We start from the raw sequence: 17,746 nt of genomic DNA on the forward strand, positions 1-17,746 counted from the left end.
TGATACCTATGCGCCTCTATCTATTTGAGCGTCCACAAATCCGAATCACACGAGAATGCGACATGCGCATTAAAAAATATTCCAAGAAATAGTACATAGTCGTAACGGAAAAAAGATGCTATGCTACAGACAGCCGATTTCTCAAGATCAAGAAACCAGTTGGATGGATCAATCGAATCCAAAGACAACACTAGAACAAACTGCACTATCTTACACCTGCTTATCCACCTGGCCTCTAGCCTCAGCGAGCATGCGCTCCTGGTCCTTCTTCGCTTGCCGGATAGCTAGCACACGCTGGCGATCCGGACCGGACCTCTTCTTGATCTCCGCCAACTTCTGTGACAGCGCAATGTCATCGCTAGTCGCGGGAACCACCTTCGCACCCGTCATGGCCTGCACACGATCCCAGATCTGTTGGTATGTGCGGTTCTTGATATCCAGAACGGCCGATTGCTCGTTGGCCTCGGGGGCCGGGGCAAGCTCATCGACGACCTTCTTTTCGTTTGCTAGGGCCGCTGCGGCACTGCCGACCCGTTCGGCGAAGTAAATTGTCAACGCTGCGGGTCCTTGCTGGTTGGAGGTTTGTGCCACAGTCATCGGCACGGCTGGGTTGTGATATTTCAGTCGTGGAAGGCAGTTACGCCAGAAATGCCGCGCGCCTCCGTGGCCCTGGTCAATCTTGCGTGCATATGTGAGGTGGAGTCGGGTAACGGCTGGGAATTCTTTTGATGCGGAGGCGACGTTGGGGAAGATGGCTGCGCCTGTGCCAACCTTGGTCTGGAGCATCTGGAACAGTGAAGGAACGAGTCAGTTTGATTGATCGCATATCGGCTACACCGTGGGAGACAACGCGAGTTCGGCTTCGGAGCTTGCAGGGTCGGATATCTCAAGGAATGGGGTTTCGGCTTACTTTCTATGGGCGGGAACAATTTCATATTAGTCCATCAATTCTGCGTTACTTTGGGAGATCTCGAGGGGGAGAGCTGAGAGAAGCGATACATACAGTTTGCAGCTTGCGAAGCCGCTTGAACAAGTTGACCATGATGAAAGGCTGTTCCGCACAGGGACTGGCCCTTATGCGATGTGACGTGTAGATATAGGAGTAAAGCGAGAGCGGAAGATTAATTGACAATATCTTTGCTCAAGAACGGTAATATAGGGCCGAAATTGCGAGGTTGTTGATCGGGGAAATTTATCGTAGATGGCCTTGTCGGCGAAGAAGTTGCTCCGTGATAGTCACGTGCGACCTCCAATCTATAGATGGTATTGATCAGGTCACAGAGAACACGTTAGTTAAAACTCACTCTAGACACAGATAAGAAGTAGAGAATCGTCAATTCGCATCTGTTTCTTAAACCAAGCTCCTCTACTTACTGTCTCCTTTACACACCAATCCATCTATGCAACGTTCTAAACGGCCTCTATAGTGTGGAGTTCCCCCCGTAAAATACAATACACTCGCATTACATTGACTCACAAACTGAGCAAACAGATTTTATATCTCGCCCCGCCATTCTTTTGTTCCCCTCCGCTCTTCAAGGGAATTATTGGCCAATTCTGACAATCAGGAAAAATGGCCGCCGCAGCTGCATCCGTAGCTGAGCTCGACCCGAGCAACAGCTCGAAGAACACCCTCAAACTGGAAAATGTTGATATACCCCTCCCCCACCATCGCCGATTTTCATCTTCTAACATTTCGCCTGCTAGACCGAGAAGCGAGACACCCTAGTCGCAATCGAAAAGAAGTACCAGGCACAATGGAAGGAGAACAAGGTCTTCGAAGTTGATGCGCCCTCGTTCGAGGAAGCCCCCCAGGGCGCCATGACCCCCGCCGAGCTCCGTGAGAAGTACCCCAAGTTCTTCGGTACTATGGCCTACCCTTACATGAACGGTACTCTCCACGCCGGACACAGCTTCACTGCTAGTAAGGTTGAGTTCATGGCTGGATTTGCCCGCATGGAGGGCAAGCGTGCCCTTTTCCCTCTGGGTTTCCACTGCACCGGTATGCCTATCAAGGCCTGTGCCGATAAGCTCGCCAACGAAGTGAAGAAGTTCGGTAAGGGCTTCGAAGGATACAACGAGGAGGCGGAGGCCGCCGAGGACGCCGTTGCAGCCCCCACACAAGAGGTCAAGACCGAGGCAGCCGAGAAGTTCTCCGGCAAGAAGAGCAAGGCCGCTGCCAAGACCGTGAAGATGAAGTACCAGTTCCAGATTATGCTGGCAATTGGCGTTCCCCTGGAAGAAATCCACAAGTTTGCCGACGCTGCTCACTGGCTCGACCACTTCCCTCCTCTTGCCATCCGCGATCTTGACAGCATGGGTGCCCGTGTCGATTGGCGCCGACAGTTTGTTACCACCGACGCTAACCCCTACTACGATGCTTTCGTGCGTTGGCAGATGAACCGCCTGCACGAGCTCGGCAAGATCATGTACGGCAACCGTTACACCGTCTACTCGCCTAAGGACGGTCAGCCTTGCATGGACCACGACCGCACCGAGGGTGAGGGCATTGGTCCTCAGGAATACTCTGCGATCAAACTCCAAGTTAAGGAGTGGTCACCGGAAATGGCAGAGCTCGTGAAAGGAAAGGTTGAGGATGATGCTAAGGTATACTTCGTTCCGGCTACCCTGCGTCCCGAGACCATGTATGGCCAGACTAGCTGCTTCGTCGGCCCAAAGATCAACTACGGTCTTTTCAAGCTGAAGGAGAAGGAGTACATTGTCGTGACCAAGCGTGCTGCGTGGAACATGGCCTTCCAGGGTCATTTCTTCGGTGATAAGTTCCCCAAGACTCAAGACGAGCTGCCACAGGTTCTTGAGGCACCGGGTTCCGCCTTCATTGGAACACTGGTCAACGCGCCTCTGTCTTTCCACACCGCGGGTATCCGCATCCTGCCCATGGAGAGTGTTTCGGCAGCTAAGGGTACTGGTGTTGTTACCTCCGTCCCCTCCGACAGCCCTGACGATTACGCCACGCTGATGGACCTGGCGAAGAAGGCTGAGTACTACGGTATTCAGAAGGAGTGGGCTGAGCTTGAAATCTTCCCCCTCATTGAGACCCCCACTTACGGTAACTTGACCGCCCCTGCTCTGGTCAAGCAGCTGAAGATCAACTCTCCTAAGGACGTGACACAGCTGGCCCAGGCCAAGGATCTGGCCTACATGGAAGGTTTCTACAAGGGTACTATGCTCGTCGGTAACTACAAGGGCGAGCCCGTCAGTGAGGCTAAGGACAAAGTCCGCAAGGAGCTCTATGAGAGTGGTGATGCCTTCCCCTTCGCCGACCCCATGGGCAAGGTTGTCAGCCGTAGTGGTGACGACTGTGTTGTTGCCTACCTGGGCCAGTGGTTCCTGAACTATGGTGAGAATGACGCAGAGTGGCAGCAGGAGACCCTGAACCATGTTGTCAACAACCTCAACACCTACTCTGCCGAATGCAAGAACGGTTTCGAGAAGAATCTGTCCTGGCTGAACCGCTGGGCATGTGCCAGAACCTATGGGCTCGGTTCCCAACTGCCATGGGACAAGCAGTTCCTGGTTGAGTCTCTGAGTGACAGCACCGTCTACATGGCCTACTACACTATCGCTCACCTCCTTCACGGTGACCGGTACGGCAAGACGACCGGCCCCTTGAAGGTGACCGCGGACCAGATGACCGATGAGGTCTGGGACTACATTTTCACAAGACGGGAAATCAGCGACGAACTCGTCTCTAAGAGTGGAATCAGCAAGGAATCTCTGCAGCAAATGCGCCGCGAATTCGAGTACTGGTACCCTCTGGATGTCCGTGTCTCCGGCAAGGACCTGATTCAGAACCACTTGACCTTCTTCCTCTACATCCACATTGCTCTCTTCCCCAAGGAGTACTGGCCCCGTGGTGTCCGTGCTAACGGCCACTTGCTCCTCAACGGTGAGAAGATGAGCAAGAGCACCGGTAACTTCCTGACTCTCAAGGATTCCGTTGATAAGTTCGGTGCGGATGCTACCCGTATTGCATTTGCCGATGCAGGTGACAGCATTGAAGATGCCAACTTCGAAGAGTCTGTTGCCAACAGCAACATCCTGCGTCTCTACACCTTGAAGGAATGGATCGAGGAGGTTGTTAAGGACGAGGCTCTGCGCACTGGCCCTGCTGATGCCTTCGCTGACAAGCTCTTCAATAACGAACTTAACAGCCTGGTCCGCGAGACCCAGAAGCACTACCAGGAGTAAGTTTGCATTTCGCTGAGTGTCCATTGACAACGATAACTAACGCCTTATATAGCACCGACTTCAAGCTTGCTCTTAAGTCTGGCCTATATGACTTCACTAGCTCCCGTGACAGCTACCGTGAGGCTTCTACCGCTGCTGGCGTGGGTATACACCGGGATACCATTCTGCGCTACATTGAGCTGCAGGCTCTGATGCTGGCACCCATTGCTCCTCACTGGGCTGAGTACATCTGGCTCGAGGTTCTCAAGAAGGTCAGTTTTCCCCCCCCCCCCCACTTCATGCTCAACAATGATCTAATACCATTTAGTCCGAGTCTATTCACTTCGCCCAGTTCCCTGCCGTGCCAGAGCCCTCTCCCGAGCTGACCGCCGCTCAGAACTACGTCCGTGGTACTGCAAGCAACATCATGGGTTCCGAGGCCAACTTCACCAAGAAGCTCTCCAAGGGCAAGGCCATTACCTTCGACCCCCGCAAGCCCAAGAAGCTTACCATCTTCGTTGCCAAGAAGTACCCCAACTGGCAGGAGAAGTACATTGATCTGGTGCGCGAGTCCTTCGACTCCCTGAACCTCTCCTTCAACGACAAGGAGCTCAACGCAAAGGTCGGCAAGTTCGGTGAGATGAAGAAGGCCATGCCCTTCGTTCAGAACCTGAAGCGCCGTCTGGTCAATGCTGGCGAGTCCCCCGCCACTGTCTTCGATCGCAAGCTTCCCTTCGATGAGTTCGCTGTTCTGTCTGAGATGGTGGGCGGTCTGAAGCGCACCTCCGGCTTCAAGGAGATTGAGGTCATCGCTGTTGATGAGGGTGGCAAGACTGGTGAGGTTGTTGGCACTGGTGAGAAGCGTGAGGGTCTGTCTGGCGAGAATGCCGTGCCTGGAACCCCTACGTTCCAGTTTGTCAACGTCGAGTAAAGGACATTTCTTTGAAAAATACAGCCTCATTTCCGGTTTCAAAATCATGCTTGATGACTTATGCAAAAATAAAATAAACCAGAATAGCATATAGCATTTCAATTCTTCAATTCTTTGAGCTTAATAATCGATGGATTGAACCTTGTAAGACTTCGAGGAGTTTCTTATAAACGGAACACATTGCGACAGTATTTTCACTCCGACACTGTAACTACACATATAGACGAACACCCCGTCGGTCACGGACACGTAGTGTCGTGGAGAATGCTTCATGCACTTGGCTTTAATGCACTTAACAATCTGAAAACGTCGCAAAACAATCCATCAATCAGCCGGACCGAACAAAATCTGCAGGAATGATAAGCAAAGGACTCACCTGTTAAGGCCTTCCTTCAGTGTATCTTCTTCCTGTGAGAACACCAACCGAAACCACCCAATACTCCTCGAATGCTCCTCTCCGGGATGCAAGAAGACACCAGCATCGACAAGCCTCTGTGCAAGGGCAAATTCTCGGTTTCGCGGAGTAATAGTGCCGTCAGGAGGAAGATAAGGCGACAAGTCAATGTAGACGAAAAAGCCAGCGTTTCTGATGACCGGATTAGAGGGGGTTTTGAATAATGCCTCGTCGGAGTTCGTATACTCACCCGCCCTTGACATAGTTGATCCCTTCCTTGTCAAGCACCGAGGTTGTAAGCCGGTAGGCTGAAGCGAGTCTTTTTCTTGCTTCTGCTGTGAAGCTCGACACAAAAGCTTGGTCTTCTAGAATTGCGGTGCCAATAGTCACCGCTGCTTGTGACGCACCATGAAGTCTCCTATATAGAGTCAGTTTCACGTCGAACATCATCCAGCTTTTCACGGTGCAAGAGAAAGAGAAAGGTCTCACAGAATTGCTTTGCAGGCTTGACGAAGCTGCTCATTTTGGGTCACCAAGAAACCAAGGTGGAGGCCTCCGGAAGCGAAGTCCTACAATGGTATGTCAAATTCCGTGCCTTCGTTGGGATTGTCCGAAGCCTACCTTGCTGAAGCCATATAACACATGGACCAAATTAGGATCTATCAATTCCGCAAGGTCGAGCGAGAGAATTGAAGTAAACGGCACAGCGGTAGAGTCACCAGAATCAAACACACAGGAGGCGTATACCTCATCACTAATGAGATGGAGACGGTGCTTGTTGCAGAATCGGGCGATAGCCTTGAGTGTCTCGACTGGGTAACAACGACCTGAGAATAGGCAAGCAATTAGCTCAATTCCATGGACCAGGCGGCATATATTACTTACCAACAGGGTTATGCGGATTCACAAGCAGCACAGCTCGAATCTCCTTACCGCATTCCTTCAAAGCTCGCTCATAATTTTCCACGCAAGCAGGAGAGAATGCCTCTTCTGCAGTTGTGTCAGCATAGACCATTCTAACTCCAGATTCAACGCCGTAATCGAGCTCAAAGCGGCCGTATACAGGTCTGCTGACGAGGATCCCATCCTCGGGTTCTGCGAGATTGTATCCCAGCATACTGCCAAGAGATGTTGGAGAGTCTGCGACGAATATATGCTCGGGATCAATTGGGGCATGGGGTTTGAGGATATTGTTCAAATGAACTGCTGCGGCGGCTGGTAGTCTTGCAGCTGTTGGCGCACTTGAGCGGTAGCTGACAGAATCTTGGGTAAAGACAACCTAGGCGAGGTTGTTAGAGCTGGATACTTTCGGTCAATGGACATGATGCCAACCTAAAGGCGAATATTGGCATATGCACCTTTTCGTTGATATATCTTGCTATCTCTGCTCTCATTTGTTTCTGGCTGAGGGTTAGCTTTTGGATTTCCAGATTGTGGGGGATATAGACACATTCTCTGCCATGCCAAATGAGATGAGCCCTGTCGGGTTCTCCACGGGGTCGTAGGTCTGAGTTAGACTGAAGCGCCAGGGCATAGCTAGTTCCCTGACATTTTCGCTCCCTCGAAAAGATAACATCATGCGATAGACAAGTGAATGTTTTGCTGAATGTCAAGGGTTGATATATATATTGAAACCTATATTGGATATTGGTGCGACACCAATATTAGATGAGTTTTGCACAATCACCCTTAGGAGCAACCTCGGTTTAGTGCAAGAGAAAATACCAAGCAAAATAAACAGGGAGTCAAAATAAAGTGGGAAAGAACCTTGGAAGTTAAAGAAGTTAAATGAATTAAAGTGAAAGGCTAAAAAACCCCCACCTGCGGGGACCGCGGGGATGAGCATATTGTGTAACCTGGGAACATGCGATGTAGTTGGTATAACAAGACTATTGTACATATCTACAAGAGAGGAGAAACGCCGAGCCGCTATGCTAAATGGCCTAATGTACATTTTCAAACACCCAAATCACAATTAATATCTCGTCCGCGGCCGCTTGCGCTTGTCGATTTTCTTCTTCTCTGCAATGAAGTTCCAACACTCAATCGGACGTCGGGACCCAATATGCTTCCCGTTAGGAGTGAAAACCTCGACTTGCGGATAGGAAGGTTCGCCTTCAGCATCCCGCTTGCTGCGGATTTGTATACTGAGCTCGATCCAGCCGCAGCCCTCGACGAGAATATCCGCCGACATTACGCGGTATGGCAATGAAGGTACCGGAATCCCCCTGTCATTTACAGCTTTCGCGAGCGAGGTAGGAAGATTTGAAGTGGTGGTATCCCACTTCAAGTCGAATACACCGGCTGAGGCCATTGTGCTGCCTGTTCCTTCTTTCATAATGACAGTTCCCCGGTAGGGAACTTCCTCGGCCTGCGTCGCAATTGCTTTCTGTGTGTTGGTTATGTGAGACTCGAGAGGCAGGAAACTGGCAGACATGACCGTATCTTGCGGGTTCACCGCGGTGATGCGGATAAGACCACCGCCAAGCAGAAGAGACTGGCCGGGTTTAATGGTTGAACGTTCAGGCTTGATCCGCTTCGTCATGATCAAATCACGCTTATGTTCATCCCGAACAAAATCCTCCAATAGACCACGCTCCAGGCCAGGTAAATCGATAACCTCGCCCTTTCCGCGGCCGAATGGAATACGGATAGGCGAGACTGTAGTGCCTGGAAGGGAAGACACGACTGGGAGCACGGGATAGAGATCCTCTCGAGGGGCAGGGGGCAGAAGGCTGTCGGGGTTAAGAAGGGTGGCCTCTGGCCGGTTTGGAATCTCATCTTCACCACGGCGGCGTTGAAGCCACTCCTCGATTTTGTCCACATTCCTGGAATCCTTGGGGAAACAAGCTTCAATGAAGCTGCTCTTTCCGACGTTTGCCTTGCCAACGACCCAAATTCCCCCGCCGTGCTCTCGGATCTCTTCCTTGACTTCCTTGGTCCACCAGCCACGGTGCGCGCTAATCATGTGCACATTTCCCAAACGGGCCTCCCTCCCTGATCTTCCCAACGCTGCGCGGAGCTCTGTGCGAATGTAATCCATCTTCGAGTCTACCTGCTCTTTCGTTGCCGCCAAAAGGTCTGAGCGAGTGATTATAAATGAGAGCGATGGAAGTTTTCTTCCGCGTTCGTATTTCTCATTCGTAGATCGCCGGTTCCGTGAACGTTGCTCCTGCAGCATTAAAGCCCAATGAATGCGTGGAACGAGAGACATTGGGAAATCGGCAGCATCAATGATATGGTAAACACGGTTGTGCCTGTGCGGCGATTCTTCTAGATAGTTTCGTATAGACAAAATAGTCGGCTTGGGCGAAGAGACTGCCTTGTTGTGGTGTATTAAGTCATGGCAACGATCGCAGACTTCGGTGATTCGACCGGGAGGCCCAAGAAAGTTGTTCTCGGGATCGATGGCTTCATCCGGAAAAGCTGCATCTTTATATTCAGTCAGCAATGACGCGCTTGAGCAATAGTCTAGATGACCCACCTTGAATGGGCTTGGGTGGCACTGCCTCCTCGACGGTATCGTCCTGCTGTGCGCTCAACTTATCTCCCTCAGTGGATATAGCTTCGTTTTGTTGTATAATTTCGTGTTCAATTGCTTCCTTCCTCGCGGCGAGTAGCTTCCGAATTTGCTTTCGGGATGTACCATAGTACCCTGGCTCGTTTTCCTCAACTGTTTGGGAGAATGCGCCACATCCTGGGCAACACACGGGAAGGGAATCGGCTAGGGTGCCAACTTGAGGCTCAGATGGGGGCTGTTCCCGGTGAAAGCAGGTTGTTGAGAAGCACCGACATTGTCTGCGGAGGTCCGTAAGGACTCTGGGTTGTGGCGCGGCGCGCGAAAGTGAAAATAGCGTTCGAGCCCGGGATCGAGGAATGCTCTTTAGGGGCAGATGCAGTAGACTTAATCTCGAGTTCCTGAACACTGCTCGAGAGCAGAGCGACATGATGGCTTGTGAAATTGCGGAGTTGCGGAGCTTTTTTTCTTGGGAAACAGTTATCTATCGATAGCGCACTTGGCAAGTTCGGGCCACCGTACAACTATGAATCAACGTTCCGCAACGAGAATACTAGTTTGTTCAGTACGTTTTATGAATAAAATAAGATAACTAGAATTGGTGAAAATGTGGAGATGGACAACTTTTCATTGTTGTTTTGAACAAACCTATCGGAGGCTGAAATTATTGACGCAGAAGGCGCTGAAACACAGATGCGCTAGAGAATCCCTGACAATAGTAGCAAAAGAACGCCGTCATGAACCATGGACAAATATTGGTTATGAGAGGATATCAAGCACGTGCCTTTCCTTTCCCCTTGGCAGATTCATCCATCTCGTCATCGGAGTCGCTCATGAACTCGTCATCATCATCGAAACCAATGAACTTCCTGGGCGCAGCCTTCGGAGCGGCAGAAGGCTTAGAAACAGAGTTGGACGATTGGCCATTTTCCTCGCTCTCCTCGTCCTCGCTGGACGAAGCATCCTCCTCACTGCCCTCATCGCTGGCGCTGGTGCTTGATCCACCCAAGATTGCGTCGCGAAGATTGTCTGTCCATTGGCCATCCTTCACTGCTCGTAGAACTGCCTCGCGGGTCTTTTCGCTCATCTCTTCCCTATCTTCCATCCACTGTCCATCCAGCTTCTGCCTGCCACTGCCATTCTTCAGCTCATCCTGGCGCTTTTCGGCCATCTCCACCACAGACTGCCATCGGCGTTGGCGTTCCTCCTTTTCTTTCTTGTCCATCTCTGGCTTGACAGCAAGGTACTCTGCGAGCGCCTTTGCCTCGTTGACGGTGCGCAGCCGGCGGCCATCGAGGTTGCGGCTGGAGCTATTGTTATCGCCTTGATTGCGCTTGCGCTTGCTGGACATACGGCCACCAGCGGCACGCAGTTGAGAGCCAAAACCACCTTTGCCACCACGGATCGGGGCAGTCAGGCGCAGCGGAAGGAGTGTAGAGGTAAAGACGCCATCGCGGGTTGGGAGGAAAGATCGGATACACTCGGAGGTGGCTGTGAGGTGTTTATTGTTTGTTGTAGTAAGGGCGAGCGAATGAAGCAAAAGTGATTCCGGGAGATATGAAGCGATTTTGGCTGTCAGGTCCGATGTGGTCGCTGTGGATGGCAAGGTGAACGAAAGTGTCGCCGGCAGCGACAGTCCTGGGAAGGACGATAATAGTACGTTAACATTTGAGGGGGCCATATTTTGAGATTGTCGGACGCAGTTCCAATATAGCAGGAGAGTGCAACTGGTGAGCTGTTTGTAGGAGAAAGTACTGTTGTAGGCTTGAAAGATGGAAGATGTTGCGATAAGATCAGGCGCCCCATGATGACTCATCATCTGTATACCCGCGGATTACATAACAACTGACGAGTATCCATCACGTGATAGTCATTATGAGTACACTGTATCATGTGATCTGAACCACAAACCGATTAGGGTGCTAACCCTACACCTAATTCGGACCGTCGCACTTTTCTCGCAGCGAAGCTCCACTCTTCATCCATCATTTAAATCAACCATAATTCTCGGGCGTTGTCAAAGCGATTCCCCGACTTGCACCAGGAACTCGCGACAATGTACGTATCTTCGTTTTTTGGGACTATTTCCGACAGATTCACTGACAATGGCACAGGCTTATCCCCAAGGACGACCGCAAGAAGATCCACGAGTACCTCTTCCGTGGTATGTAACGAGAACACTCGTCGACGTCTCCGCGACCTACGACGCTATGCTCGAGTCAGCTGTGTGCAGATTTACTAACCTATATTCTAGAGGGAGTGCTCGTGGCCAAGAAGGACTTCAACCTTCCCAAGCACGCTGACATTGACACCAAGAACCTCTATGTCATCAAGGCCCTCCAGTCCCTGGACTCCCGCGGCTTCGTCAAGACCCAGTTCTCGTGGCAGTACTACTACTACACCCTCACCCCCGAGGTATGATCCATCAACATCCAACATGTCTACACGTATGAATACTAATTGAGCAACAGGGTCTGGACTACCTCCGTGAGTGGCTCCACCTCCCCGCCGAGGTTGTCCCCGCCACCCACATCAAGCAGCAGCGTTCCCACGCTCCCCCCCGCGGCATGATGGGCGGTGAGGAGCAGCGCGGTGAGCGTCGTGGTCCCCGTGCTCCCCGTGAGGGCGGTTACCGCCGCCGCGAGGAGGGCAAGGAGGGCGGTGCCCCCGGCGAGTTCGCTCCCTCTTTCCGCGGTGGCTTCGGCCGTGGCCGTGGTGCCGCTCCCCAGGAGTAAATGCTGAGAGGCATTGGTGTCCTGTCAACCACTTCTCGGTCAATCTAGAGTCTTGATGGTGTATCCGAATTCGGCTGCCGGACTAGGGGTTTCTTGAAACGGGCCTTATCCTCGGTACACCAAGATCTCGTTCCAGCTTCACTGGGACTTGGGGATACAGGAAACAAAATAAAAAAGAAGAAATTTATGTTTCCACTGGGATCATGATGTAATCTGTGTGAATTGATGTAGATTGACTCAAATGTTATATTCATGGCTTTAGTGGAATTGGTCTGTTTCGTAAACTTCGTGTAGGTCTTCCAGCTTTCTTGACTAGTCGACGTGTCTTTAAGGTCTTTGTACCTGTTGAACTATACCTATTGAGACCTGTTGTGTCAGACTTACTACTTGAGCACTTCTTACAAGAATCTCTTCCGGTCATAGCGGACCACAGCCTGCAAAATGACAGATGCTCCAGTGGCACAATCATCGGCAGTGGAGAACTCCTCAGGGTGGTGGCTGAGACCGTCCTTGCATGGGATAAAGATCATGCTCGTTGGGACACGCTTGGAGGTGAAGACACTGTCATGGCCAGCACCACTCATAATGGTCCGCACAAGTGACTTTGTATCCGCAACAGAAGCATCTGCGACAACAGCCTGAGCTGACTGTTGCACACAGTCAATGCAGTCTTCGTGGAACTTGACAGCAGGCGAGTCGAAGTCAAGAGTCCACTCGACGCGGCAAGGCTTACCAATACCAGCACCCTCGGCGGCGGCAATGGCATCGAAATCTGTGCGCAGCTCCTTCTCGACTTCGGCAACCTGCTCTGTCTCGGGCCCACGGATGTCCAAGCTAAAGCTCACCTGTCCAGGAACTGTGTTCACGCTACCGGGCTTTGCCTCGACAATGCCGACACTGGCTAGACAACCCTTCGAAGCTGCCACTTCCCGTGCGCGTACCATCATTTGAGCGAATGCATAGAGGGCGTCTGCTCGATGTTCAAAAGCAGTGGTTCCTGTATGTGTATCTCGACCGATGACGTTGAGGCGGAACCATCTGTACGCTTGCACGGCTGTCACAACTCCGACTCGCTGGTTTGCTGACACCAGGTATGGGCCTTGCTCAATGTGAACTTCGAAATGGGCGGCCATTGGCGTAGATTTGTACGAGCATGGGACATCACCCAAGTAACCGATCTTCTGCAGGGCGCTCTTCATGGTCTCTGGTGCTGATGCCGCCGTTGGCAGCGATGCCACAGTTGGCACCTCTTTGAGATTATGCGCATGCGCCAATGGGATGCACTCGGCCCATACACCACTCGAGACCATGCTGATCGGGAACCGGGCACCCTCCTCGCTGGAAACGGTCAGTGATATTCCTCTCTCCAAGTTGAACGTTCTGATCTTACTTGGTCCAGTCGACAACCCCGACTCCGCCCTCCGTCTCCAGACCCATGTCGTTCATGGTCTTGATGACTTCGATACCTGCCAACACACCTAGGATACCATCGTACCGTCCGCCAGTCGGTTGTGTATCGAGATGACTCCCAATGAATGTGGCCGGTACATTCGCTCTCCGACCAGGACGAACAGCAAAGATATTACCCATCTCGTCCACGGTCACATTGCACTTGAGAGCTTTCATGGTTTGGATGAACCAATCACGCACACTCTTGTCGTCTTGTGAAAGCGCCAGGCGCTGCATGCCAGTATCTGTAGGTCCACTATCAAGTCAGCGAGGCTTTCGTTAGCTGTCATTCTCCATCAATCTTGGAAAGAGTGGTTGTGGCTTACTTTCCCCATCTAATTCCAGATCCCCATTGACACGAGTGATGAAGATCACTGGCCAGGCGTTCCTTGTTTGTTCTGAGCGCAGAGACCTCAGTCTCGGAGAGTTCTGTTGTTAACATAGCTTGTATTCGTGACGAAGAAAAGGTTCTAGCAGGATTGGAGAAGACAGGCTTGGCAGATTGAAGACGGGTTCTCGGGAGAGTTCGCAAAAAGTGAGAACACGCCATAATCAGGCGTACTGCCGCTTCTTAAAGGGAAGTTGGAGGGGATGGACTACTTTGTATGGCCATTGATAAGAATGGAGTGGGCGGACAAAAGTCCGAAGTACCGCGAGATTCCCCACTTTACTTCCCCCGCAATATGGAGACATCGGGTCAGTGGGTCAGTGACCCCATGCTTGTTGGAGTCATCTTCGTTGGGGTTAATAGGGATCTCCATTTTTGGAGTTGACCATTTCAAATGTTCAAGCAAAGCTATTATGAGATGCGAATATGGAAACATACATGCAGTACCTAACATAAAGATGTACATACTTTTACATAGAGGGTACGCTAACTATGTACACGTATGTAGCTTTGCCCTGCTTTTGTCTTATGTCTGCAATAAATTCTCGCAATACACGTAATATCCATTTTCTCGAGTTGAAAGATCGTGTAGAAACGCACCAGCACAAAACCTGGTTGCCTCGTTTGCTCATGTCACTATCTCCTTGCCCTGTCTGCCTCTTTGTCAAGTCAATCAGTCAGTAACCAAATTCCACCGTGAAAACTACTGAGTATCTGTTGGCGACCTTCTTGAGCCCAAATCCATAGTAGGATGAGACGAGAAATCACCTGCTGTGACGATAACCCTTTGACAGAGTTTTCAACAAATGGGATGCTCTGTATGCCCACCACATGCCTCCATTTTGTGGGAACATCAGAAGAATCAATACGTGGTGAGTATCATCCTTTTCTCGAAGACAGCGACTACTATTGATGATATTTTCTACAGAGCTATACCGAAATATGTGTCCTCTGCCGCTTCATGACCTTTTCCCATCTGCAGGAGCTGTCAACAAGACCCAACTTCCCATGCTTCCCATGCACTGGAACCGAGACCTTCCCGAACAAAGCTGGCGGAACGAACATTGAGGACTTGGAGCTTGCTAGTCATGACACGACCGGGATGTCTCCATGAATCACTTGCATAACGGAGCCTAGCACTATTCCCGCTGTCACCTTATGGTCAAAGTTACCCCTGGGGAATCACATCTCAACATGCATACGGTCTGATGACATTGTACAGGATGTGAGCTTGACACCCATTACCTCAACATGCTTCAATTTCCTGCACATGTCCTGGATTCCTGGACCAGGACAGTGTGGTGTTCAAGTCCTGGACACCTGGTCTCGTTCTAATATCCGGGATTTGTTCGGTGGGCTTCTTCGGTGGGCTTCAGGGTCGAGTGCATAGGCGTTATGGGATGTTTCCAAGTCCATGATACCATGGTTGAACAGAGACCAAGATCAACACCGCTTTCTGCCAAGAGTTGAGCAAGTGAGCTCCGCTAATGCGCAAGATATGGCCTGCTCATGGGAGGCAGAATACATACATAAGTACTGGAAACATAACATTCACAGTGGTATACATTTTGTCGAGTGAGATAACTACACGAGGGGCATTTGCATGCCTGCGTAGTCAAGCTTGTGTCCTCAAAGGCTTTCTCGTATGTGTTTATTGTATGCCCATGAATGGAATGGATTGATTCGTTTCTCATATTCAAAACAGGGTTATGTGGTTTCTAAGAGCTATGAAAGTACGCATTCTCACTAAAAGCCACTGTAGTATCCCAGCTATGGTAGAGCGACTGTGGTCCATATATCGGAGATAGAAGAAAACGTCAACCTTGGGAGCGAGTTGCCAAAAGAGACTGTTGATATTTACCCATCAAACGCGTTTTAAGACTGTCTTAATGTATCACAAGTACTAATAAAAGGCATGGGGGAAAAGGAGAATATAATGACTTATGATAAAAAATACCGGAATAGGAAAAAAAAGGAGACAAACCCAGCGGAGAGAAGCGAGCTTCTCGCCAACGACTTACGGTCCTAGGGGGGTTCGAACCCAGGGTGTTTTGGTCTAGGATGGTAGTCTAGAGCAGATATGGCTCATGGTCGACTTACCCACTAGACCACCTGGGCTTTGCAGTTGCTACTACACTGACTTTTATATTTAACCAACTCCTCGCTTCCCTCCCTCCTACCCAGTTCTAACTTTAGCAAACCTTCCAAGGCGCCTTCATACAGCTATGCTTGTGCACAAGGCTTTCCTTCGTCTCTCAACCACAGCCGTGAATTCTCCGTCGTCTATATGGTGGAAGGCTTTGCCTTTCCTTGCCTAGTGAAACCCTCTGATTTATTTTCACCACCTCTTAGACCTATCCCATGTCGGCGTTTTATGACCTCCACCATAGTTGAGATATTGTATCCATTACTGGCAGGTCGATCTAACGGAATATACCGGTTCCTTTCGACTATTGTTGGTGGTTCAGGCCTCCAGACTTTCTCCAGCAGGGCCCAGCAAGACCTGACCTCCAACTTGATCTACCAGCTTCTACCAGCTACCACCATCAGACTTCTCCACAATCCGACGGCTACCTATGTAAGCTCGACTGATTTCGCTCCCGCACACCTCGTTCGCATACACCGGTTACCCATAAAGAATGGGCAGTATGCCAGAGCCTGCATTTATCCATTCCTCTTCGTTACGAGTTGCATTTGGTGTCTGTTCTTCCCGCTATGCTTCCAACATTCCATTTCGAAGTCGATATCCAGAATTAGCAGGATGTTTGTCTAGAATGCCGGGTTGTGTGCGGGTATGTTGCAAAGCACCAAAACCTACGCTCAGCTACTCAGAATTATAGCATGAAGCCGACTCCACCTAACTACCGAGACCCTTCTGAAGCCACCATATTTCAGCCTCTAATGGCTAAATCTCACGATTCTGCGCGCCGTACCGGACCGCGCCAATTGAAAGTCAAGACAGTTTCACTGAAAACGTGAGGTTGGAATCGGAGTGAACAACATTGGGGAGAAGACGAGACTGCGAATACCAAGCGCTGCATCCAATCCAACTCTGTGAACTGGTGATCCTATCCAGCTTGGACTAGCTTCTCATATGGCTGACGCATGCCAGGCATTTCTAATGCGACGGTAGCAATGCTCGAGATCTTGTTAGAAGCTTCGACCACGCTTCGACCACGCTTCGTGTGGGCTCGGTGAGATTCTTATCGAGTTGAGTCCATGATTAGAATTATATCATTTTATGAAAGTTATTGTGACAGACTCTCAAGCCCATTCATTTGTGCAGAGCTTTATAATGATGGACAATACCCTAACCCTTATGCGGAGAGTATATTCTGACTTTGGGATGAAAGCGCTAACAGGACGATCAAGCAGTTCAAGAACCACTCAACAACTCCTCCGCTGCCCCCATGAACGAGATCGAGATCCCTTCCAATCCCAACAAGCACTACCACCACCACCGCAACATGAACACAAATGGGAACAAGCTTGGTAGGGACCACTACAAAGGTGGAAACAGCTGTGACAAAAAGCAACGAAGTTAAAAAGAGTGGCCGGTTGCTGAGGGGGAAAGCACCAGGTATTGCAGATTTCACACTGCAATAGGGGACCATTTTCCCTAGGAGGGCGACATCAGTCTAAGGGGCCCATATCCCAACCCAGACTACATCCCAGCAATCTTTCCTGGGGCAGCAAGTCCTGGTGCTGGTACCAGGTCGACGGTCGTATGGTCAATCTCAAGGTTCGAACAATCCTACATATTCATGGGCAGCGTTGATATCCTGCAAGTATCGCTTCTGCACCCATTTAAATGCTGCCAGATGACCTCCTTACTCTGTCGCTGTGCAGAACGGGTTCACAGAAGGGTCCTATGGTTGAGGACCCCATGGTGGAACACAACAACCTGCCCATAAGTGTTAATCCCACGGCTGCATCCACAGTCCACAAACGAAGCTGAACACGCAAGCTACAGTGATGATACTTCACGCAGGTGATTGATTGGGACACACTCATGGCTCACTTTTAAGAATTCCAACGAGTGGCTTTTGATGATTCGCACTACGTATGGCGTACTTGGGCTATGCTAGTGCTTTGTTACGGTACATGTTTACTGATACTACTCTGCCATCAAGCGGCTGGA

General features: G+C 50.6%; 8 protein-coding genes across 8 annotated transcripts; 3 read left to right on the top strand and 5 right to left on the bottom strand.

The window, feature by feature from the left end:
• Positions 1 to 210: 210 nt before the first annotated feature.
• On the bottom strand, positions 211 to 1,042 carry N7525_005949 (mitochondrial 54S ribosomal protein mL61; the record flags this gene model as incomplete). Its single annotated transcript, XM_002564250.1, has 2 exons — positions 211 to 786; positions 1,004 to 1,042. The coding sequence occupies 2 exons, from the start codon at positions 1,040 to 1,042 to the stop codon at positions 211 to 213; spliced, it is 615 nt and encodes a 204-aa protein (XP_002564296.1).
• Positions 1,043 to 1,573: 531 nt separating this feature from the next.
• On the top strand, positions 1,574 to 5,122 carry N7525_005950 (leucine--tRNA ligase CDC60; the record flags this gene model as incomplete). Its single annotated transcript, XM_002564249.1, has 4 exons — positions 1,574 to 1,648; positions 1,708 to 4,208; positions 4,265 to 4,463; positions 4,520 to 5,122. The coding sequence occupies 4 exons, from the start codon at positions 1,574 to 1,576 to the stop codon at positions 5,120 to 5,122; spliced, it is 3,378 nt and encodes a 1,125-aa protein (XP_002564295.1).
• Positions 5,123 to 5,494: 372 nt separating this feature from the next.
• On the bottom strand, positions 5,495 to 7,095 carry N7525_005951 (uncharacterized protein; the record flags this gene model as incomplete). Its single annotated transcript, XM_061213561.1, has 7 exons — positions 5,495 to 5,708; positions 5,767 to 5,934; positions 6,006 to 6,085; positions 6,138 to 6,343; positions 6,402 to 6,795; positions 6,875 to 6,916; positions 6,967 to 7,095. 7 exons carry the CDS (start codon positions 7,093 to 7,095, stop codon positions 5,495 to 5,497), a joined length of 1,233 nt encoding a protein of 410 aa, XP_061070582.1.
• Positions 7,096 to 7,491: 396 nt separating this feature from the next.
• On the bottom strand, positions 7,492 to 9,463 carry N7525_005952 (uncharacterized protein; the record flags this gene model as incomplete). Its single annotated transcript, XM_061213562.1, has 2 exons — positions 7,492 to 8,948; positions 9,001 to 9,463. 2 exons carry the CDS (start codon positions 9,461 to 9,463, stop codon positions 7,492 to 7,494), a joined length of 1,920 nt encoding a protein of 639 aa, XP_061070583.1.
• Positions 9,464 to 9,805: 342 nt separating this feature from the next.
• N7525_005953 (telomere maintenance SDE2 family protein) lies at positions 9,806 to 10,714 on the bottom strand (the record flags this gene model as incomplete). Its single annotated transcript, XM_002564246.1, has 1 exon — positions 9,806 to 10,714. One exon carries the CDS (start codon positions 10,712 to 10,714, stop codon positions 9,806 to 9,808), a length of 909 nt encoding a protein of 302 aa, XP_002564292.1.
• A 194-nt stretch (positions 10,715 to 10,908) lies between these two features.
• N7525_005954 (40S ribosomal protein eS10) lies at positions 10,909 to 11,768 on the top strand (the record flags this gene model as incomplete). The annotated part of the gene is made up of 5 exons (XM_002564245.2): positions 10,909 to 10,926; positions 11,078 to 11,091; positions 11,148 to 11,197; positions 11,288 to 11,448; positions 11,505 to 11,768. The coding sequence occupies 5 exons, from the start codon at positions 10,909 to 10,911 to the stop codon at positions 11,766 to 11,768; spliced, it is 507 nt and encodes a 168-aa protein (XP_002564291.2).
• A 398-nt stretch (positions 11,769 to 12,166) lies between these two features.
• Positions 12,167 to 13,659, bottom strand: N7525_005955 (M20 family metallo-hydrolase; the record flags this gene model as incomplete). Its single annotated transcript, XM_002564244.2, has 3 exons — positions 12,167 to 13,106; positions 13,159 to 13,473; positions 13,544 to 13,659. The coding sequence occupies 3 exons, from the start codon at positions 13,657 to 13,659 to the stop codon at positions 12,167 to 12,169; spliced, it is 1,371 nt and encodes a 456-aa protein (XP_002564290.2).
• A 3,244-nt stretch (positions 13,660 to 16,903) lies between these two features.
• Positions 16,904 to 17,150, top strand: N7525_005956 (uncharacterized protein; the record flags this gene model as incomplete). The annotated part of the gene is made up of 2 exons (XM_061213563.1): positions 16,904 to 16,933; positions 16,968 to 17,150. 2 exons carry the CDS (start codon positions 16,904 to 16,906, stop codon positions 17,148 to 17,150), a joined length of 213 nt encoding a protein of 70 aa, XP_061070584.1.
• Between the last annotated feature and the right edge of the window lie 596 nt (positions 17,151 to 17,746).

Source organism: Penicillium rubens (genome assembly GCF_028828025.1).
Source record: "Penicillium rubens strain IBT 27055 chromosome Unknown utg000002l_segment0_segment0, whole genome shotgun sequence".
Classification (NCBI taxonomy): Eukaryota; Fungi; Ascomycota; class Eurotiomycetes; order Eurotiales; family Aspergillaceae; genus Penicillium; species Penicillium rubens.